Source organism: Pelodiscus sinensis, chromosome 15 (assembly GCF_049634645.1).
Source record: "Pelodiscus sinensis isolate JC-2024 chromosome 15, ASM4963464v1, whole genome shotgun sequence".
Taxonomy (NCBI): Eukaryota; Metazoa; Chordata; order Testudines; family Trionychidae; genus Pelodiscus; species Pelodiscus sinensis.
This window is the reverse complement of record NC_134725.1, coordinates 8,437,649-8,461,281: the sequence shown is the minus strand read 5'-3', so window position 1 is coordinate 8,461,281 and position 23,633 is coordinate 8,437,649. Positions and strand designations below refer to the sequence as shown.

The 23,633-nt window shown below is 46.2% G+C and overlaps 1 protein-coding gene across 4 annotated transcripts in view; it reads left to right on the top strand.

The window, feature by feature from the left end:
* Positions 1-215: 215 nt before the first annotated feature.
* The window catches only part of LIMK2 (LIM domain kinase 2), a 52,249-nt gene continuing 28,831 nt past the window's right edge, over positions 216-23,633 (top strand). The window contains exons 1-2 of one of the 4 annotated variants that reach the window (XM_075898053.1): positions 216-382; positions 8,038-8,125. In XM_075898053.1, the coding sequence (XP_075754168.1) occupies positions 367-382; positions 8,038-8,125 (104 nt within the window). In that variant the 5' untranslated portion in view covers positions 216-366. Of the gene's footprint in view, positions 383-8,037; positions 8,126-16,828; positions 17,270-23,633 lie in introns of those variants that run through there. The other 3 variants (XM_075898054.1, XM_075898055.1, XM_075898056.1) reach the window with 3 other exon arrangements.

Sequence of the window (23,633 nt, the reverse complement as noted above, 5' to 3'; positions counted from 1 at the left end):
GAGCCCCGGCCCCTTGCAGCGGCGTCTGGCTGACGCCCCGCCCCCAGGCCGCCAGCTGCTCTCGCACGTGCGGCGTTCCGGAGGCGCTGGGACTGAGCAGAGCTGAGCTCTGATTGGCCCCCTCCCGAGAAGAGGGCGGGCTGTGGCGCGGAAGTGGCGGGGAGAGTGGGGGGGTGAGTTTCTTATCAATGGGCCGGTCGGAGATTGGCCCGTGACCATAAAGAGGCGGCGCTGCCAGGGGTGGGCGGGGCTGTGATTGGCCCGCGGCAGGGAAAGGGCGGGCCCCGCCTCGGGCCAGGTGCATTTGATCCACCCCGCGCCCCGTAGAGGCTGACGTCACGGAAGGCTGGAGACCGGCTGGGGGCGATGGCGGGGTCGCCAGGTGAGGGGCTGAGTTCGGGTCTGGGCGCTTCCCCCGACCGCCTGCAGGGCGCGGCTCCGCCGCCGGGCCGGGCCGCCTGCCTGCTGGGGCCGCTCCCTGGTACCCGCGGGGCGCCGGGCTGCAGCCCCCTCCCCGGCCGAGGGCATCGGCCCCGCCCCCTCTCCAGGGACCGCCCCGCCCCCTCCTCTAGTCCGGCGCCGCCCCGCCCCCTCTCCAGGGACCGCCCCGCCCCCTCTCCAGGGACCGCCCCGCCCGCTCCTCTAGTCCGGCGCCGCCCCGCCCCTCCGCAGTCCGGTCCCGCCCTTCCTCTGGGACTGACACAGCCTTGCTCTCCTGCACCCTGGGGGCTAGCCCCTCCCCTGGACCGGCACGGCCCTGCCCCTCCCCCCCTGCAGTCTGGCACCAACCCCTCCCCTGAGACTGGCAAGCCCTGCACCCTGCAGTCTGGGTTAGCCAGTTCGCTGGAACCTGGTACAGCCTCTTCCTGACCTAGGGACCAGTTACGGGCCAAGCAATTGGTCGTAACTCGGTTTGTTCGTAAGTTGGACCCCATTGAGTTACATGTGACCACGCTGTTCATAAGCGCGGATCGTGTTTGTAACTTGGGGTGCGCCATTTACAACAGCTTTGGTCGTAACTGTGAACGGTCATAAGTCGGCCGTTTGCAACTTGGGGACCAGCTGTATAGCTTCTGCTCATGTGCTCCCTGCGTGTCCAGGGCCACCTTCATGGCTTGGCGGAGGCAGCCAGTCATGCTATCTGTCTTGAGTGCTGGACTGTAAGGCTTGCTTTTTTCTCTGGCATACTGTTAGCGGGAAGGGGGTGCTGCAATGTAAACAATGTATGGTCCTACAGCACCTTAAAGACCAACAAAATATGTAGATGGTGTCATGAGATCTTTGTGGGCACAGCCCACTTCTTCAGATGAATGGAGTTTATTAAAGGTCCAGTTCCAAAATAAATAGGGCATGGTGGAGGGGAGAAGGAAAAAGGAGGAAAAAAGTTAGGCTTGTTCATGCTACATGAAGCTGGTAAGAACAATTTGCACTTTCTCTAAGTACCCATTGTTTGGTCTGTTAAGTCATTAGGATGTAGATGGTATAGGATGTAGATGGTAGTGCGCTAGCCAGGTAACATCTTTATGCATACCTTTGTGAAGGTCCTAAACTTGTAAATGAAGTAAAGTTCCAAGGCTTCCCTGTTTTGGGTGGGGGAGAGACTGATTTAGGCTGTGACTGCAGACTAGCAGGGCACAGAAGTCCACATTATTAGGTCATTATTAGGCACAACTGAAAGCTGAGTGTGCAGCTCCGTTAGCTGCTGCATGCAGCATCGTTGATATGTATGTGAATTCAGAGTGACCCTGCTATTTGCAGACTGCATATATTTTAATGTTCACCGGCCTCTGACATCCTTTTCTGGCCAGTGGAATCTGGGCATCAACTTGAAGCTCAATTTGCACTGTTACTTAAGCTGAAAGACTGTAAATGTCTCACTTGATAATGTAACTTTCCTGTTCAATCTCCTCTTGTTTCTTTCATTGGTTATTACAGGTCCCCCTTAGTCTTAAATATTGATCTTTTATAACACTGTTTTCTGAAACTTTAGTGAACTTTTCAGCAGAATTTCCCAACCTGCCTAGTAGGCATATTGTAGATACATTGGCTGTGCAGCACACACAGCAAGCTTGAGAGGGTGATATTCAGTGGTTAATGTGCGTGGTTCCCTGTCCCACTCCTCACTGCTGCCTCTGACACAGAGGCAGCTGCCTGGAGGAGCAGGCGGGAGCTGGTACAAGCCAGCTCCCTGTCTGCACCAGCTCCTGGGGAAGCAAGTGTCCCCTTCTCCCCCCCCTCCCCATGTGTAATTGCTCAAACTTTCAGCAGTTACATGTTTACTTTAATATATGCATGTTAACATCCTTGTCTCTCAGCCAATGTTATGTACTATCAGCATGCACCTCACTTCATGTGCCCTTGCTTTACATGCAGGTTATATTGGTAGGGGAAAAATGAAACAGATTAAAACTGGAGGAATCTGGCAGTCCTATTTGCGAGCAATGGTAAACAAATTGTCTCATGGGCGCCACTCAAAACCCCAATGAGCTGTGTGTGGTCCTCAGGTTGCTCACAGCTGCTTTTAAACTCTTCTCGCTTTGAAAAGTGAGGGGTAGCAGCAATGTTTGTCTGCATCTGTAAAAACAAAAAGTCCCCTTAGCACCTTAGACTAACAGATTTATTAGGGCATAAGCTTCCATGGGTAAAACCCAGTTGGTCTGACTGCATCTTTGTCTAATATCTTTGTCGTTGAGGGCTCTCTCTGTCTTATTATCTGCAAAGGGTACACTTAAGTAATGAGGCATTTCCTTTGCTCATTCATCACAGGGCATTCTTCTTTTCATTGGGGGATTTTGAGTTCAATGGCATACTTTGTTGATTACATACTGTTGTAAGATCAGGGCCTAAGGCATAAACCACCCTGACCATACTTCTGTAGTCTCCTTCATCCTTATTGTTTCCTCATACCTTAGTCAACAAGTGATCACTTCAGTTGAAAATAGAATTTTTCACTTTTTGCTCTCCTAAATTGTTGTTGCATTCATTACCACAGCAATGCAACATCTGTTTAATGTTCACTTGCTAGGTAAGTGATTACTGAGAACTTAAGTGAATTTGACAAGTCCTGTATGTTACCTCTGGATGACTGTCATTGTTAGTTAACTGCAGTGCAGTAACTTGTGCCTTTAAACTGATTGGGGCAAAGGCTCTTGTGTACAGTATGTTGTATGCTTATGATACTAAACAGAGGGAGATGTATGTAAAGAATCAGTATCTTATGCACAGACTGATTTGTCCAACAGGAAGTCTAGAGCTAATTCACCTGGCAGTAGTTTGATTATTTTATTTACATTTTTGGGCAAATTGAACAGTTTTGCTTCCTGTCCTCTTGTGCTTGGGAAGTTACACATGCATTCAGGGAATTACCCTGTACTCTGGCACATGCATCAGGGTTACTGGAAATGGAAACGTGCATTCCTGTACTAAGTGTATGAAGCAGAGGCCATGACCTGCTGCTTATTTCTCTTGGATTTTAAATCAGCATGGCTTTTGTGAATTGTACTGGACTCCAGTACTGTAAGTAGCAGAAAAGGGGCAAAGTAGCTTATGGTACTGAGCCACAGCTAACTGGAGGAAAAATTGATTATTTAATACATATGCAGTTTAGATGAGCTCGATTTAATTTGTATGGAGGATATCAGTTACTTTAGCAAATCCCTTTGTTAGGTTGGGGCTTGTCTATGGCTTGATTACATCATTGTTGTTTGAAAAGTTTAGATGTGTACATGTGTTGATCTCAGCACTGGGGGGTGAGAGACTACTGACTTCCTATCCCTTGCAACTTCCTGTCTCTTCACAAATGCTGAGGATAAGACCAGGAAACGCAAGTTAAATATGTTCATATTTTAAAAGCCCTACATGATGTAGAGATGTTCTTCAGTGAAAGATTCTTCTAAGGGTGCTTGAGGAGAGTACCTGGAACAAATGTTAATCATTATTGAAATCTAATGAATGGCTCATAGAATCAGGCTTTTCTTCTAGTCTTGGCTCTACTCCATTGTAGTGTGCCCTGCCCTGCCTTGCTTTTTCTGTTCTTTCAAGTTCTCTTTGCCACAGGTTGTCAGGATGACTACTCATGGTGCAGTGGAAATGAACTGCTAGTTCCCGAGATGTCGTGAATGCTCTTGAATAAGCAAATTGTTGACCTTTTCATCTGAGGTGTGCAGTATGTGCTACGCCTAGAGGTTCATGACAGGTTATTTAGATTGACCTCTAATAACTGGTGAATGCTTTCTGGTGACTGAAAATCCTCTTAGTTGGGATCCAAAGAACAGGGCTGACAGTGCAATTGAACTGCCTTATCCAATGGACACTCAATAAAGAGGGCCATTATATTTCCCCAAAAAAGTGTATCAGGCTGGTAGACTGGAAAAGTTCAGTTTCCTTCATCATCCCACTGCCACTGTTTCCAGAAGTGCAGCTATTGAGTGTAAGTTTCAAGAGTTGACACTGTTAAGGAAGCTGCAGTGCAGTGTCATGCACTTTTTTTGTGCAGGCGCTTTTTGTGTTTCTGATCATCCTTTGAACCATTCCCTATGGTGCAGGATATCTTCAGCAGTGTGATACCAAAGTAATTGTTTTTTAAAAATCATAAAGGAAAGCTGGGACACAGGAAACACAAATCCCGCAGTTTTGACTACAGCGTTCAGTTAACATCTTAAAATTTCACTGACATGGACCATCTCAGAGTTACTGGGGGGCATTCACCACAGGCTCTTTAAGACCAGGGAACTTTTAGTGTAACTGCAGCTGGACAAGAGGATTGCCAAAGGCTTGACCCTAAAGCAGTTTATTCAGTGATGCCACAACAAGCAGCACACGCTGCATCTGGGCTCATTGGGTGATGCTGTCATTCAAAATGTGACTTTAGACTCTAATCCCATGGCAGCTGGGTTAGTGATTTCCTTCTGCATTTTGTGTAGGGAAACATAGTTCAGTAGACAGAGCATGTTGGGGAATAGCCAGGGTTCTCCTCTCAAGTGCTGCCACTGATCTGTGGCCTTGTGCAACTGCTTTCCTATCTCTGCCTCTGGTTCTACATCTTTAAAATGAGGGTACTTCTACAGGAGCTGTCTAGTCAGTGCTTTCAGACTTAGGAGCTATGAAATGGCTACATATAATCCTGGTTTTGTTCATTCTCGTTCTCGACAAGCATTTGTTGAAGTGGGTGGGAATTATGAGTTTGATATAATAGCTTCATTTGCATCTCAGACCTTGATGTTGGAGAACCAGGCAGGATGACAAGATAAGGAAATAAACCTTGGCTTCCTGGGGCTGTTTTTGAAAAGTTGTTAATCCTGGAGCGCCCAAATGTGTTCTCCTTTCAACACTAGACAAAGGTATGACTAGCTCCAGCAGACACACTAGAGGAGAAAAGTAACTTAGGAGCCCTGTTCTGCTTGGCCTGGCTACCCAAACATTAGCAATGTAAAGGGTTAATTTACACCTCACCCTTAATAGGTGAGGCTTACTAGTTTTAGTTAACTGGTAGGGCCTGAAGTAGGAATGTTAAATATAGGTTCATTGAATAGTCGAGTAACCTCATTCATTCTTATCAGTTAGCTGACTATTCTGTAGTCTCTGGGTATGAGGATGGCAGCCAGTGCGCTCGGTTTCTGCTCCCGAGGCATCCCCTGCCCCTCCTTGCAGGGTGCCAGGCAGGAGCTGGACCATGAGGAGAGCCGGTTTAAAAACCAGCTCCCCTCTCAGACTAGCTGTCTGTCGCCCAGTGCTGCTGCCTCTGTTATAGAGGCAGCAGTGCAGGGTGGCAGCAGCCCCTGTCCTGGGAGGGAAATGCGTGTAGTCTATGGCATTAACCTATAATCTTTTGCTTATTGGTTAATTGAATACACTATTACATCCCTAGTCTGGAGCAGCTCCCTGCCTGCCCTGGGCAGGGGCTGCTGTTGCACCACAGGGCCTGACAGATCAGCCCCAGTCCATGGACGGCCTGGCCAGATCCTCCACCCCCTGGATTTCAGGCATTTCTTTCCAGGCTATGCAGTGAAGAATAGGTACCATGTGGAGTGTGTGTGTTCTTACACCCAGGATCCTTCTCAAATACAGCATCCCGAAGATTTGGAAAACAAAACCTGTAAATAGATGCACGTGCATCCTATTTTCTAGCCCTCTGAGTCCATCAGCAGTGATTAGTGCTGTGTCTGGTGCTGGGGGTTCCTGAGTGAGATCTTAGCTCCTGTATCTTGAGCAAACCACAAGCCTTGCGCTCATCCGAGCCAAGGGAAAATTAACTAACTGAGCAGAAGCTCTGTTTTCCTAGGCCACACACACACACAAAGGGTTGTAGCAGTGGAAAGCCATTTGGAAATGCCTTTTGCTACTCAGGGAGCCGTTGCCGATATCAGTGCTGTAACCTGCCCAGTTCTGGTTTGCTGCAGACACTTAGTGCTAGCAGGTGACCCTGAATAGGAGCAGTCTCTTGTTACGGAGTTGCTGATGGGGCTGACTGAGCTATTGTCAGGCTCTACTCTTCTCTGAAACTGCCTGCTCATAAATTGAAAGTCTGGCCTTTCGATCGATGTTGCTCAATGCGTGTTGAGTTCCTCCTTTTGTCGTGTCACTTTTGTTCAATTGAAGTTGCAAGGAACTTTGGATGGAAAAAGATGCGTTTTGGCAACTGACCTGCTATGTGACTTGCCCGTCTACACTCATGACACCCATCTTTGCTCTCACTTCCCAATTCTTTGTGCCTTTCAGAGCCATAGTCTTTCAGGCCATAAGTGACAACCGTGATACTATATTGTCTGTCCTCCAACACATTGAAGACCACACGACTCAGTCTACTTCACTTCTCACTAGGGATGTTAAAATGCATATATTTGTGTGAATGTGTAACCGCTGAAATTTGTAGTGGTTGCATGTTTACACACAAGGAGCGCCAGTGCTTGCCTGCCATCCCCTCACCACTTGCAGCTGCCTCTGACGGACACAGACACAGACACCTGGCGGGGGGGAAGGGAGCAGTTAACATGGGATGTTAACCGTGTACACAATTCCTATTCCTAGCTTCATGATGTGCTGCACTCTGTACTTCAAATAGTCTGCCTTCATAGGCCAGGTGCGCTCTCCCCCCTCCTTAAAATCCTTCTGTTGTCAAAGCTTGTAAACTCCTTGAACTTAGCATATCTGTGTAAAGTATCATGGCAATTCTAAGAGGCCTTAACATTCTCCTACGAGTTTCTAACTTCTGAAAATCTGCAACCCCCGGAAACAGTAAGCCTGTAAGTCATTCCTCTTTTCTAAAACCCAGTTGCTGATTTCAAGTGGAACTGGTTTCATTAGGCCCTGTAAGTGATTGGTGGTAATGAGATACTGTGCATGAAGTAATATCTTTTTATTGGACCACCTGCTGCTGATGAAAGATCAATTTCACTTCCTGAGGAAGAGCACTCTGTAGCCGAAATTTTTTTTCACCAGCAGAAGTTGGTCCATTAAAAATGTTATCTCAACTATCTGTCTTTATGGTAATGAGTGAGCTGACTGGCTGTAAAAGCTATTCTCCTGTAAACAAGCCTCTTCTTTTTATCTTTTTCTAGTTAGATGAGTTGTATAAATCTTCAGTGTCACCAGCATGTAGAAAACGCTAGCTTGGCTGCTATACTGGCCTAACATATAGTACTTCTGAGCAATAGCTGAAATACTAAAAACTGTTTGTCCTTGTCACTTCTGTGCATGTGAATAAGGCAGCCAAGAGTGACTGCTTGATTTATTTTGCTTATAGTGCTACTTTATACTGCAGAGCACAGTTACACTGGTGGCCATTAAAGAGCAGCATGCAAGTCTTTGAACAAAAATGCGTGCTAGTGTGTTCAGGTTCCAGATGGAAATGCTCCCCATTTTCTAGGCCTGGGTGTTAGAGCCATTGTCTCTTACTCTTCTGTCCCTGGGGATGATGACACTAAACATAGAACAGTCCCTGAGTCACAACAGAGATTGTGGGAATTGTTGCCTAGGGAGCATGGAGGGAGCATGTGCTGTTGGGGAGCCACTCTAATAACCTTCTGCTTTTGTGTGTAGGTGAGGAGGCCTGGAGATGTCGGGCTGCTGCTACTGATCAGCGACTGTACAGGACCGTGAATGAACCCTGGCACAGCTCCTGCTTCCAGTAGGTTCAATCTGGCCTATTTTTAGATGTGACTCTTTCCCTGTGTTGTTCCACCAACATGTTTAGCCTGTACTGCGAGGGTCACCACTTACAGGCGAAGGTGGCGGTAACTTGGGGAAAATCTTAGAGTGATTGTACACCACCTCACCACTATATCCCAATGCTAGGACTTTGAAATTAGGTTGCAGTTTGACTCTGTTTGGGGAAGTACCGCTTACTTCATGCACAGGAATAAACAATGAGAACACTGATTTAGTGCTGGTTGCAGATAGGTGAGAGGCTGCATATTTCTCTCCAGCCACATCCCCGGACACTGTCCAGTGAACTAGTTGGAATGGCCATGGTGTTCTCTTTACCATAGGTGTATGGCATGGGGGGAGGGATGCTGATGTGTAGGCAGGTCTTGAGTTCCCTTTCTCCCTGTCTCTGGCTATGTTGCTCACAGTAGAGAGAAGAGACCTTTGAAATCCTCTGCTCCTTGGCAGCAGGACTTCATGCATGTCATTTGCCCCATGAGCAATATATCTAATTCTTACTATGCTGACTGTTTTTCTAGGGGGTCTCTGATTCTGATCCTCTGCCACTTCTGCTAACTCAATATGAGTAGCAGTTGTATAACAGCTTCTTAAGGTTCTAGTTCATCTTGCTTTTTCCCTTCATCCCTGCTTATTTTGGTTGTACGGGGGGGGGGGGGTCTGCTTGCGTGAGCTGGGTGATAGCTGCCATGAGAAGTGTCTATTGAATTGTTTACTGAACTTTTCTTTAAAGATTGTCAACGATCCCACATGCTGGTTACTTGTGTATAGAAAAACGTGTTGGGCTACCGAAATGTTTCTAGATCTGACAGAACTGTAATCATACCGTTTAGACTGTCTCCTCCTCCAGCTTGCAAATATCAAACTGATATTTCACCACTGAACCCTACCTCTGCAGGGCTAGAGTACTTGACAATGTACACATCACAGAACTGTCTTCTCTTCCCCATACTCAGACAATCTTGGGGGATAAGCACTCAGGTTTCCTTTCTCCCAGACCCTGCCAACTTGGTATCCGTCAAACTCTGGTGTTCATGACCATACTGACCACCATCACAGAGCAGCCTTCCCTGCCTGTAGGGCTCCCTTTGAGTAAACGAACTTGTCTCCGCTTTTTATGCAGTGTGACTTTTCAGGCTACCGATGCCAGGCATAGGGCAGCTTTCAAATGCTGTAGTAACAATGGATTTGACTTGAGTGGATTGGGGACCATATGGACTCATAGTGAGCTGACTGAGTCAGATCCTCCTTTGAGAAACCTGTGCAGCCCACACGGGCTTGACATGTGGGTGAGGGTGGGATGTAGTGCTGTCTACTCTGGGGCTGTTGGGGCAACTGCCCCGGGCCTGGTGATTCAAAAGAGCCTGGAGCTCCAGGATGCTGCAGCTGTGATAGGTCTTTAATTTGCTGTCAGCCCCAGGCAATGCATTCCAGGTGGGGTGAAGGGCTGGCTGGGTGGGTAGGACGGGGTGGGGTGTGCTGAGGACTTCCTGCCAGCAGCCCCACCCCTTCTGCCCAAGACCCTGCCCCTCCTGGGAATGTGGAGCAACCCTTTGCCCTCCCAACACCTTCCTTGCTAAGGGTCCTGGCAGTTGGTGTCCCTATGTGCAAGCTTGCATTTCCTGGTGAAGAGTCTAGTCCACCATATCCGATGCCAAACTCCCTGTCCTGTGACATGCATCAGATCACCTAGTCTAACTGATGTGCTTCCCTGACTGGCTGCAATGCTTGGTTGAACTGCTATGCTGAACACACTGAGCAACTACAGCAAAGGAAACTGCCTTTCTCTCTTCTTGTTCCAAGGTGGGGCTATGCACTGAAACAACAAGTTCCAGGTTTAATTGACCGACTCGCCCTTTCTCTTTTCACTCTGGCGCTGGGCTTGTCTGTAATCTTGTGCGTCATGTCCCAATGCCAAACTTTAAAAGGCCTCTAACTGGTAGGAAGCCTCTGGTGGCTGAGTTCCGGCAGCTCTTGTGGAGAGCTGTTTACAGGCTTCCTGTGGATTAGCTGACTTTTTCGCCTGGCCATAATGCAGATTGGCGCTGCTCCAGGCTGGCTAGCTTTGTTTATCCTCAGCCTGGCTAGTGTTCTCACACGTCAAGCTGGTAATGGCTGACCTGCGTGCATCTCTCTGAGGATTTTAACTTTGTCACTTCCCTCCTTCTTCCTTGAATAGCATGTACTGCCTTTGTCCATGGATTCTGAATCTTCTGTAAGGTTCCCCACCCCTGCACTACAGCCAAAGGCCAGGGGCTGAATGTGGCCCTTGGCTTGCCTGGATCTGACCCCTGAGGCTTGGAGCTCCCCCAGCATTGCGGAGCTCATGGTGGTACTCCAGCCCCCCTCCAGCAGGGCTGGAGTACACAGTCTACTAGTCTGGGCCCCTCTAGGCTCTGGTGTGTGGAGAGTCTTTCCCCTTCTGAGTTGGGGGCCATGTGAATGGGGTGTCCCTAACTTTTGCAGCCCCTGCCTGTTGCTTTTGTGGGTCAGTGGCCCCCAACCTAAAAAGCCCTTTTCCCCAGTTGTAGAGGAAAGTAAGTTCCATTTGACACATACCTTGGACATCTTAAATTGTCTGACTTGTTAGTGCTTTGACTTTGAATCTGTTGCCTCTCTAAAGAATATCTGCAAATAAAGCCTGTGACATACAGCTGTCTGCAGCGGAGACTGAGGAGGTATCTGGGGGTGCCACTGGCCACGTGACTTCCCCCAGCCTAGGAAATGGCCAGGACATCACCCCTTCTGCTCTCACGCTGCCCCTCCTTCCCACCTTCTCCTGCTCCCCCGCCCCCCCCCCCCCCAAGAGGCAGCTCAGGGGACTAGCAGGGGATCTGGCTTTATTCCTAGCGTGGCTTTATTCCTAGGTATATCCTTAAGGCAGACTGTCTACCTACTGATAAAACTACAAATAAGACTTAAGACTACTGATCACATATGCCAATTACTTGATGCCAGTTTCTCTTCCTTGTTCCTGGCTGAAAAAATCAAATTAAAGTGAAACTGCATTGCTGATACTGATCTTCTGTATAAACAAGATTTGGTATAGGAGTACTGCATGAGTTGGAATTAGGTGATCAGGAAAGGGGGCAGAGGTGAGAGACGGTGGTGAGCTAGGGAGCTGAAATGACTTTTTTTTTATTCTAGCTCTTTCAAAGCACAGTGCCCCTTCTGTGGCTATGGCCTCTGACTCAGGAAGGTTCAGGGTGGAGGGGAAACCCCTAGCATTGTTTTCATAGTTGTTTCCATATCTTAATGCTGTTTACTTGTGAGGACCGTGACACACCTCTAAGACCATGTGGAGGAGGAGTATTTTGTAACCTCACTTCTTGAGTGGGTGTCTGGTGGTTGCCTCCCTTATACTTTATAGCTGTCCTTGCAGCCGTGTGCCGTTGCATCATTCCTGATAGGCATGCTAAATATCCGTTAATAGAATAGTCAAGTAACCTCATGAATTCTTATCTTTACTTGACCATTCTATAATTCCCGGGGTGGGGCTGTCAGTTAGCACATTCTGGCTGCACTCTTAAGCAGCCCCCTGCCAATCTGTGCTGCTGCCTCGATCCTGTAGAAACAGGAAGACGCTACTGCACCGTGGAGGTGGATACTTACATCTTTGCAAAAAATTGGTTTAGGGTTCCATATTTACCAAGAAATCTGCTTGTCACTCCACTGACATATGGTCAAATAGATGTTTAAATTTTGCATGAACATGCCTGGAAACAGTTCCCGGGCCAAAGTGCTACTGTTTTGCGAGATGAAGATGTAAGCTAAAGAATACAGAAGTGCCATTTAAGATGTGGGACAGATCCAACACGTCTGCCTTTGTTTTTGCTGTTCACTTGTGAATACCGCCAAGCTTTTATGTGCTGCAGATACATTTGGGGCTAAGATTCATGATGTTGTTTGCAATGCAAGGCCATTACAAAGTGCATCATTTTTCATCTTTTCCCATGTCTTGTTCTGTTTTTTCCTTTCTCCCCTCCCCCTGCTCATACGCCCTCCCTGATTCTAGCAGTTACAGTAAGTGCTTGGTTGAGTTCCAGGGGTGAATAGGTCAGTGTTTTATCCGCTCATCCTACAACCTCACTGAAGCGTTGTGGCTTTAGAGAGGTCTCCTCAATGGATGAGGTGTTTAGCTGTCAAATCTCACTCTGGCTATTTGATTTAGAGGGAAACTGTTCCTAAGTGCTTGTTTGCCCACAGGTCACTCTGAGTTTTCATAGGGGTTAAAAAAACAAACAAACAATGAAGCACTTAGCAGGTGTAGGTCTGTGTTATGAATAGTTAGAATTCCTCTGGGAGGGTACAGCTGCTGCAGGATCTCAAAGGCTATTCTATATAAAGTAAGTTGGATGTTTTAGTCTGAGCTTTTATTTTTGTCTACTTCTTTGTCCTCCAGGGCAGCAAAATTATCAAAGTAATTACAGGAGGCCCCTGAGATGCAACCGCCCAAATTACGACCCCTCCCCCCGCATTTACAACCATTTTTGTAAGTAAGGGGCCAAACCCCCCCAACTTTTGTCCTTAGCCCTCATTTATGACCTGTTGTCAATGAGGGTTGGAGTTACGATGCCCTTGAATTGCTACACTTCCCCTGGAACCAATCATGTTGCAAGTTGGGGACCTCCTGTACTTAATGTGCCCAAAGTGTGCATTGAGGTTTACAAGTAAATGAGACAAATAAGCAAAAATGCTAATAGGATGACTTAGAAGCATAAGATTATCAACATAGAAAAATGTAATTTGAGTGGAAGGACTTAGCTCACCAGTGTGCTGAAAAGCATGGGAGGCATAAGGTTGCTTGAAGAACTTAATCTAAATAAACTTAAACAGTGGTCCTGTAGCACCTTAGGCTGTGTCTAGACGACATCTCTTTTTTTGTAAAGGGATGTAAATTAGGCACATCGATATCGCAAATGAAGCTGCAATTTGAATTTCCTGTGCTTCATTTGCATAATGGCGGCCACTGCTTTGCTTGAAACGGGGCTTTTTTGGAAAAAAAAAAAAAGTAGTTTAGATGGGGCATTTTCAACAGAAATGCCCCGTTTTTTGAAAGGTCCTGTACTACTCACATTTTTTGTAAGCGGGCAGCTCGTGAGCCTAGGCAAGCTATGCAGCTGCCTAGTGCTCCGCTGTCCCAGGTGCCCAGTGATGACGTCACAGGGCACTGGGGTGCCCTGTGATGGTGTCATGGCCATTGACAGCCATTCAGGCAGGGGCACCGATTGCACCGCCCCACCTAGGGCACCAGCTGCCGCAGCCGGCCTCGGGCTGCTCCTGTTTGTAAGTGCGTAAGGGGCTGGAACCCCCCGACTTACATCGTCAGCCTGCATTTACAACGATGCAGAGGAGTACAGGATCTTTCAAAACGGGGCATTTCTGTTGAAAATGCCGCATCTAAACTGCCAGGTGTTTTTTTGGAAGCCCCATTTCAGGGGGAAAAAACAGCGGCTGCCACCATGCAAATAAAGCGCAGGGAAATTCAAATCCCAGCTTCATTTGCAACATCGACGTGCCTAATTTACATCCCTTTACCGAAAAAGGGATATAGCCTAGATGTAGCCTTACTGACTAACAAATATATTAAATAGTTTCATGAGCGCAACCCACATCCAAAGTGGGTTGTGCCAACCAAAGCTCATGATACTATTTATATATTTGTTAGTCTCTAAGGTGCTACGGGACCATTGTCTAACTTAAACAACCAACCCGGCTACCTCTCTGAGACTTTTACTCTAAATAGATAAAAGCTATGGGTTGGGAAGCCACCAAAGTACAGGGAAGTTAATGCCCATCTTGTTACCAGAAATAGGCACGGTTTACAAAAGATTTTCTGTTCCCAGAGACACTTCTAATAGACCATTACAGAATTGCTCTTTTCTTAGCATACTAATAAATCCATTCAGGAAGCTGTGAAGCCGCCTTGAATGAGGCAGGTGTGCCATACTGGTGAGAGGGGTCTGCTTTGTATTTCGGACGTTCATTCCTAAAGCATCACAGTTCTCTGAGTACTCCTGTGAGTAGTTGTCACTCTCCTGGCTTGAGACGATGTTATGGCTTTAGGTTAGACGCAATAGACAAAGACCTATAAACATGCAGTACTTTCCTTTCCATTTTTGTACAGTTGGAGAGACCTCTCAGCTTGCAGGAGTTTGACTTGGAGATGTATATTAATCAGTAGCTGATCACTGATCAGACCTTTCATTATACCATATGACCCTTGCTAGCCACATCTTTGTGTTGTCAATGCCTTGGAAGTACAAGGAGGCATTGGGTTTCCATTAGGCTACTTAAAGTGCATCCAGTCTGAGACACGAGACTCTCTCCTTCTCCGTTGCCCCTATAGATGCCAAACCTGATTAGAGCACCTCCTCTCCCAGTTCTACCACTCACATGAATGAACTGAAGTGCCCTGCGCTTCTGTGCATGAAGAGCAATTCACATGTCTTATAGGCCGGTGGAAATGCTGAAGAGTCTTAATCCATGCATGGGCTCTCTGCCATCCCTGGTATCTAACATGCCACTTGAAAACCCCAGAGCATTTTAGAATGGGCACCATGTAATGCTTGCCATTCAGAGCCCCTGGGGTTCTATCATGCATGCAGCTTGTTTTAAATGTACCAGGACAGTTATTTTGCATTTTAAAATAAAAAAAAATCCCCTGAATTATAAAAATCTGATTTCCTAAATCTGAAATGAGCCAGTGCAGAATCTGGAAAGATTTAAATTGTAAAGGAATGTTTCCCTTTTACCTGTCAAGGCGAGAGATCAGGCTACTTTATTTCTCATGCAACAGTTAATGTCAAATGTCTATGCATCATAAAGCAGTCCCTGTTGTTGCAAGTTTGCTGGTGCAGTCTGTCCCCAAATCTTGCAGAGGAAACACAGAATTCATGACCACTTGCCAAAATGAGATTAAAAGATAGGATTTACAGTTTGCAAACACACACTAAGGCCACCTATGTATAATATTTAGGATCTTAAATAGTCCTGTCCTTTTTTTTAAATTGACCTCAATTGTGCGTTTAAATGCACAAGTTGGGAATGTTGGCTCCTGCCACAAGCCGCTAAACCAGTATTTCCCAATTTTATTTGGCCATGGAAACCCTAGGGCCCCACTGCATTTAGTTGGGCCAAAAAAAAAAATCCCAGCTACTGCGATTCCCACCTCTGCTCTGTCTCTTTAAGACGGGGCAGGGGAGTGTCAGCTCTTCATGGAACCCTTGCTTTTGTTTAGTGGAACCCCAACTGGGAAACACTGCTTGGTAGGCAACATAATCTACTTGTGGGAATGTTAACTTTGGAGTTTCTTGACTCTTGAGTGCAACTTGTTTGTTGAGCAGAGCAGTGTCTCCAAAGTTAGTTGGGAAGATGCTTTTCATGGTTTATTCATCAGATTTCAAGTCTGGTGTCTCTGGCCAGGAGTCCTGATCTAAAACTTGAGACCTGTAATAAACAGATTAGCACTTCTTTGAGAAGCCTTTTTATCAAAGCTGTAATGTTCATAATTGGGTGATGAAAAACAATTGAGATGGGAAGTAACTTAGGGTTCAGGAAATTCTGTGGGTGGAGAGTGACTTCTGCTGCCTGATGGCCAGGACTTGCTTCAAAAGTAGAATTTAGTTTCTTGATGTTTCCTGTTTTAACTAGAAGATTGAATATACATCCCTTGGATTTAAAGAATCTCCAAACAAAACCCATTCCTAGGTGCTTAGCTGTCTGGCTGGCTTTCGTTACTTTGAGCTTTATCTTCTGGCTGCTTTCACAAACTAGTTGGCTGCTTAAGCCATCTCTGGATCAAATCTTCAAAGGTCTTGTCTGAAGAACTGAGATTTATGGGGTCACCTGAACTGTAGAGGGAGTTTGGTGCATGACAGCAGCATTACAGGGGGGGCTGTTTCTGTCAGGAGGCAAAATGCAGTGGGAGATGGGGCTGTTCATAGAATTGGCATCATCATGGAAAAGTGGTGTGGCTTTCGTAGTGAGGGGCATGAGGGATGTGAGCACTGGCCCACTTTTAGCACGCAGCATATGGGGAATGTGGGAGAAAGGAGCACATTCCTAGACACAGACTCACAGCAGTGCTGCTTCCAGTGAAGCTGTGTGAACTGTCGGAATGAATTAGACCTGCATCAGAATTGATGGCTGCATCAGGCTGCACAGCCCTCATTGTCTCTGCACTGAGTCTGTTAAAAATCAAACTCAGGGGGAGAAATGGGACAGTTTCAGGCTCCGAAGCTGTTGGACCTTTTCTCATAGTTAATTGTTGTGCTAGCAATGTTACATTCCATGCTGCCACATAGAAGCTGGCCTGAGGCAGCCAAGCGGGGTGGATTATTGTTCCTCGGAGTGAAGGGCGCCGTGCAGGCAGGTTGGAGGGACTGTAAAAATAGTAGAATGCATTCTACAGTGGTGAGCTTTTATCCGGCATCCAAGGCTAAGCTCTCTGCCCCGCTTGACTTCAGTACCATTACTGTGTTGCGAGAGGTGCTTTTGTGTTCGTGCACTTGACTGTTATTGCAACAGGAGTATCTACCTTTTCCAGGTGCTTGTCACCACACAGCCTCCCTTTGGAGTTGGAATCACAGCTCCACCCCTTGTGAAAGCGTCTGCTTCCTGAATACTTCTAACCACTGAACTGTATGTTCTTTTTTTTTTCCCTAAGGATGACTCCTCCCCTCCCACCCTCAGAGGTGGAACCAGAGAAGAAAAACTAACGTGACAGTTGTTAGCTCTTGCAAACTCCACCAGCGCCTGCACAAGAATGTCTGAGTCTTAGCCAGGCGTTAGTGGGTTACCTTGTCCCACCCAAGGGTATAATCGCTGCTGAGCGGAGAGAGTGAAGGGGAGGGTGACAGCCATGGGAGCCAGGAAGGAGCTGAAACTGAGTGGCGAAGAGACCTGGCACTCCTTAGGCCGTTCCAGAGGAGGGTGAGGAGTCTGAATTAGCACAAGGGGAAGTGAAGCCTTGCAGCTGCCATGCTGGCCCAGTGGAGTTGTTTAGAGGCTGTTGGACAGGTTTGTGACCGAGCCAGTTTATCCAGTGCTTGAAGATGGGAAGCTACTTGTCTGGCCCCACTTATTTCACTCCCAAGGATCCCTTCCGGTAAGTGTTGCTTCCAGAGTGATTTCCCTCCGGGTCTTGGTCCCACTGGGCATCCTATAACTCTCCGGGATGGCTTGTGTTGGAGGTTCTCGGAGTGTGCTCGTTGTTGGGGGAGCAGGAGGCCTGAATATGGGAGCACTGTGAACCGGCGGGGACTGGGCTGCGTGCTTGAAAACTAATCTGTATCCATGTTCTTATTGATAAGAGGGTGTGGCGTGTGTGCCTAGCTGTTCAGGAGTGCCTGTGCCTATGTGCGCATCCTGTGTGCACTGGAAGATTCCCTTTCAGATTCCAGCCCTCCTCTTCTTCTGCTTCACTGCCTCCCTTGCAGCGGCCAGGAAGAAGAGGGTTTTATAGAAAGCTCCTGGTGCTTAGGAAGGGAGACAGTGTTTCCAGGGGAGTGCTACATGCTCCTTATAGCAGGGCATTTGGGAAGATGACATAATCCATAGGCAGCAGGGTGTGACCATAGTGAATGAATTAAATCAAGTTAGCTTGATTATCAAGTTAGCTAAACCAGGGTGGAACCAGACTGCTGGCACTAAACATTTAAAAACTGCTCTACAGCCTTTTTAACTAAGAGCTGGGGGAAGGCCGATTGGTGTGGAGAAGCACTTAAGTCTGATGGAGACTTCTTTTAGAGGAGAATCCATTGATAGAGATTCTCTAGGCTGTAGTCAGAAAGAGGGGAGAGGACAAACCATGGGCCAGAGCAGACAGACAACTGCATATAAAGGAATCCAATGAATCAGGGAAGGGCAGACAAATAAACAGTAGCAATTTTTTCTAAAGTGCTTCTACACAAATGCTAGGAGTCTTGACTAATAAGATGGGTGAACTAGAGTACCTTGTCTTAAAGGAAGAGATTGACATAATAGGTGTAACTGAAACCTGGTGGAATGAGGAAAATCTGTGGGATATAATCATACCAGGATATAAAATATATTGGAAAGCTAGAGCAGGCCATGTGGGTGGTGGAGTGGCACTCTTATGTGAAAGATAACGTGGAATCAAATAAAATAATCTCAAATGAATCCACATGTTCAATAGAATCGCTATGGATAGTAATTCCATGCTCCAATATTAAGAATTTAGCAGTAGGGATATATTATTGACCACCTGACCAGGACCGTGATACTGACATTGAAATGCTGAGGGATTAGAGAGGCTACCAAAATAAAAAATTCTAATGGGAATTTCAATTATCCCCATATTGACTGGGTACATGTCTCCTCAGGAAGAGAAGCAGTGATTAAAATTTCTCAATGGCTTAAATGACTGCTTCTTGGAGAACAGGTACAGGAGCCCACAAGGGGAGAGGCAATTCTCGATTTAGTCCTGAGTGGAGCGCAGGATCAGGTCCAGGAAATAACCGTTACAGGACCACTTGGGAATAGTGACCATAATAGAATAACATTCCTGTGGTGGGAAGAACACCTCAGCAGTCCAGCACTCTGGTATTTAATTTCAAAAAGGGGAATTACACAAAAATGAGGAGGTTAGTTAAACATTTTGCTATTTCTTTGAGGTTTTTGGCTAGCTATTCCTCAATCTCTTTTGCTTTTCTTATTACATTTTTAAACTTGATTTGACAGTGTTTATGTTCCTTTCTATTTATCTCACAAGGATTGGCCTTCCACTTCTTGAAAGATGCCTTTTTGTCCCTCACTGCTTCTTTTACATGGTGGCTAAGCCACGATAACTCTTTTAGGTCTCTTGCTATGTTTAATTTGGGGTATACATTTAAGTTGGGCCTCTATTATGGTGTCTTTAAAAAAAGTTTCCATGCAGCTTGTAGAGATTTGGCTCTAGTCATTGTGCCTTTTAATTTCTGTTTAAGTGCATTAGAAGTAGGAAGCCTGCTAAAAAAATCAGTGGTTCCCCTAGACGATGGAGATATAAAAGGAGCAGTCAAGGACAATAAAGCCATTGCAGAGAAACTAAATGATTTCTTTGATTCAGTCTTCACGGTTGAGGATGTTGGGGAGATTCCCAAATCTGCACCGTCCTTTGTGGGTGATGAATCTGAGGAACTGTCCTGGATTGAGGTGTCATTAGAGGATGTTTTGGAACAAATAGAAAAACCTAACATTAACAAATCACCGGGACCAGATTGCATTGATCCAAGGGTTCTAAACTCAAATGGGAAATTGCTGAACTATATCTGTAGTTTGTAACCTATCCTTTAAATCGGCTTCTGTACCTAATGACTGGAAGGTAGCCAGCGTGACACCAATATTTAAAAAGGGCTCTAGAGGTGATCCTGGCAATTACAGACCGGTAAGTCTAACTTCAGTACCGCGCAAATTAGTCGAAACAATAGTAAAGAATAAAATTGTCAGGCACGTAGAAGAACATAATTTGTTGGACAAAAGTCAACATGGCTTCTGTAAAGGGAAATCCTGTCTTACTAATCTATTAGAGTTCTTTGAAGGGGTTAACAAGCATGTGGACAAGGGGGATCCAGTAGATATAGTATAGTTAGATTTTCAGAGAGCCTTTGACAAGATCCCTCACCAAAGGCTCTTGTGTAAATGACATTGTCATGGGAGAGGAGGGAAGGTCTTTTCATGGATTGTTTCCTGTCTTTTAACCAGTTCTCAAAGGGTAGGAATAAATGGTAAATTCTCAGAATGGAGAGGGGTAACTAGTGGTGTCCTCCAAGGGTCAGTCCTAGGACCAATCCTATTCAACTTATTCATAAATGATCTGGAGAAAGGGGTAAGCAGTGAGGTGGTAAAGTTTGCGGATGACACTAAACTGTTTAAGATAGTCAGACAGAAGCAGACTGTGAAGAACTTCAAAAATCTCACCAAACTGAGTGTTTGGGCAACAAAATGGCAAATGGTAAAGTAATGCACATCGGGGGAAAATAACCCCAACTATATGTACAGTATGATGGGGCTAATTTGGCTATGACAAATCAGGAAAGATCTTGGAGTTACCATGGATAGTTCTCTGAAAATGTCCGCACAGTGTGCAGAGGCGGTCAAAAAGGCAAATAGGATGCTAGGAATTATCAAGAAAGGGATAGGAGATAAGACTCAGAATATCTTACTGCCCCTGTATAAAACTATGGTTTGATACACATCTTGAATACTGTGTACAAATGTGGTCTCCTCACCTCCAGAGATACTTTGGCCTTGGAAAGGGTTCAGAAAAGGGCAATTAAAATGATTAGGGATTTGGAACGGGTCCCATATGAGGAGAGGATAAAGCAACTGGGACTTTTCAGTTTAGAAAAGAGGAGACTGAGGGGGGGATATGATGGAGGTCTATAAAATCATGAGTGGTGTGGAGAGGGTGAATAAAGAAAAGTTATTGATTAGTTCCCCTAATAGAAGAACTAGAGGACACCAAATGAAATTAATGGGGAGAAGGTTTAAAACTAATAAGCGAAAGTTCTTCACACAGCGCATAGCCAACCTGTGGAACTCCTTGCCAGAGGAGACTGTGAAGGCTAGGACTATAACAGAGTTTAAAGAGAAGCTAGATAATTTCATGGAGGTTAGGGCCATAAAAGGCTATTAGCTAGGGGATAGGAATGGTGTCCCTGGCCTCTGTTTCAGAGGCTGGAGACGGATGGCATGAGACAAATCGCTTGATCATTATCTTTGGGGCACCTAGCACTGCCCACTGTCGGCATACAGGCTACGGGGCTAGATGGACCTACGGTCTGACCCAGTACGGCTGTTCTTATGTTACGTGTTTTGCAAGCAATTAGAAGTTACAGTAAATGTTTGAATGAGCCAGATGTTTTGCTTCTTATGGCATTAGAAAAGGTTCAGAAAAGAGCAACAAAAATGATTAGGGGTTTGGAACGGGTCCCATATCAAGAGATTTAAAAGACTTGGGACTTCTCAGCTTAGAGGGAAGACGAAGGGGGGAATATGATAGAGCAGTGGTCCCCAACCTTTTGGGGCTGCTGGGTGTTGGGGGCCGCAAGAATGGCTTGGGCTGGCCCTGGTCACGTGGCAGGCGCACATAAATGCCCTGGCGGGTGCCATGGCACCCACGGGTGCCGCGTTGGGGACCACTGTGATAGAGGTGTATAAAATCATGGCTGGTGTGGAAAAAGTGAATAAGGAAAAGTTTGTTTACTTGTTCCTACAATTAAAAACTAGGGGTCACCAAATAATATTAATAGGTAGCAGACTTAAACCAAACACAAGGAAGTTTTTCTTCACTCAGAGCACAGTCAACCTGTGGAACTCCTTGCCAGAGGATGTGGTGAAGACTAGACTTCAATAGGGTTCATAAAAGAGCAAGACAGATTCATGGCACGGTTAGGTCCATCAATGGCTATTAGCCAGGATGGGTAGGAATGGTGTCCCTATCCTGTTTGTCTGGAGATCGGTGACAGGGGAGGCATCATGTGAGAACTACCTGTTACATTAGAACTACCTGCCCTTTGCTCTGGGGCACCTGGCATTCGCCATTGCTGGGAGACAGGACACTGGGCTAGATGGACCATTTGTCTGACCCAGCGTGGCCGTTCTCACTTCTATTTATCCGAATGTCCCAATTCAGTCCATTGAAATGACTTCCACTTGGGAGAGGGGATGACTCAAAGCCTTGATTACACTAGTTCTCCACATTAGCAAGCCCGGTGTAAAATTGTCCCCACAAACACAGTTGTGTTGGCTGGTGAGGCCAGGGCAAACTGACAGAATGATCTTAAAATCCATCAAAACCAAAGTTCCTCCCTCAAGAGGAACAAAGCTCTGTCCCATCTAAATTGGCCTGCCCAACTTCTCAGGCAGGCTTTTTAACAACCCATTTTCCCCCCCTCCCCGAGGGAAGAGGGGTGGCAGTCAGAGCTGTAGCATGCTATCAGTAGTGTCCTAGTATTAGGATAACGAGCCTTGTGGATAAGGGAGAAGCAGTGGATGTCATATACCTAGACTTTAGTAAGGCATTTGATACGGTCTCGCATGATATTCTTATTGATAAACTAGGCAAATATAACTTAGATAGGGCCACGATAAGGTGGGTGCATAATTGGCTGGATAACTGTAGTCAGAGAGTTGTTGTTAACGGTTCTAAATCCTGCTGGAAAGGGATAACAAGTGGAGTTCCTCAAGGGTCTGTTTTGGGACCCGTACTGTTCAATATCTTCATCAATGATGTAGGTATTGGGATAGAGAGTACGCTTATTAAGTTTGCAGATGATACCAAACTGGGTGGGGTTGCAACTTCTTTGGAGGATAGGGACATAATTCAAAATGACCTTAGCAAGTTAGAGAAATGGTCAGAGGTAAACAGGATGAGGTTTAATAAAGAGAAATGCAAAGTGCTCCACTTAGGAAGGAACAATCAGTTCCATACATACAAGATGGGAAGCGACTGTCGAGGAAGGAGCATGGCGGAAAGGGATCTAGGGGTCATAGTGGACCACAAGTTGAATGAGTCAACAGTGTGATGCTGTTGCAAAAAAAGCAAAGATGATTCTAGGTTGTATCAACAGGTGTGTTGTAAGCAAAACTCGTGAAGTCATTCTGCCGCTCTACTCTGCACTAGTTAGGCCTCAGCTGGAGTACTGTGTCCAGTTCTGGGTGCCACATTTCAAGAAAGATGTGGAGAAATTGGAAAGGGTACAGAGAAGAGCGACAAGAATGATTAAAGGTCTAGAGAACATGACCTATGAAGCCAGGCTTCATGAACTGGGCTTCTTTAGTTTGGAAAAAAGAAGATTAAGGGGGGACATGATGGCGGTTTTCAAATATCTAAAAGGGTGTCACAAGGAGGAAGGAGAAAATTTGTTCCTCTTGGTTTCTGAGGACAGGACAAGGAGTAATGGGCTTAAAGTGCAGCAGGGGAGGTTTAGATTGGACATTAGGAAAAAATTCCTAACTGTCAGGGTGGTCAAATATTGGAATAAATTGCCAAGGGAGGTGGTGGAATCTCCCTCTCTGGAGATATTTAAGAACAGTTTAGATAGACATCTGTCAGGGATGGTGTAGACGGAGCTTGGTCCTGCCTTGAGGGCGGGGGGCTGGACTCGATGACCTCTTGAGGTCCCTTCCAGTCCTATTAATCTATGATTCTAGGCAGGTATAGAGTGTGGCTGGTTATCTACAAATGCCTGGTCTGCTTGCTGGTGCCTAAAAGGAAAGAGGTGAAGATGGAAGTAGAGCTTCTAAAGCCTCAGTCTGTGTTTAGCTACTCCTCTGTGCTTTTCTTGTTGTCTGTCTTGGCCATGGTAGCTTCATGGGTATTACCCAGGCTGTGTACTCTGGCTAGGTCCTGGATGAGGAGGTAGTTGGGTTTCGTTTTTGGGAAGTGCTGTGTTCCGGGTGCATCCTTTCCTCGGAGTGCCTGTTCTTTCCTTTCCCTGCCCTTGGAGATGTGTGCCTGGACTCGG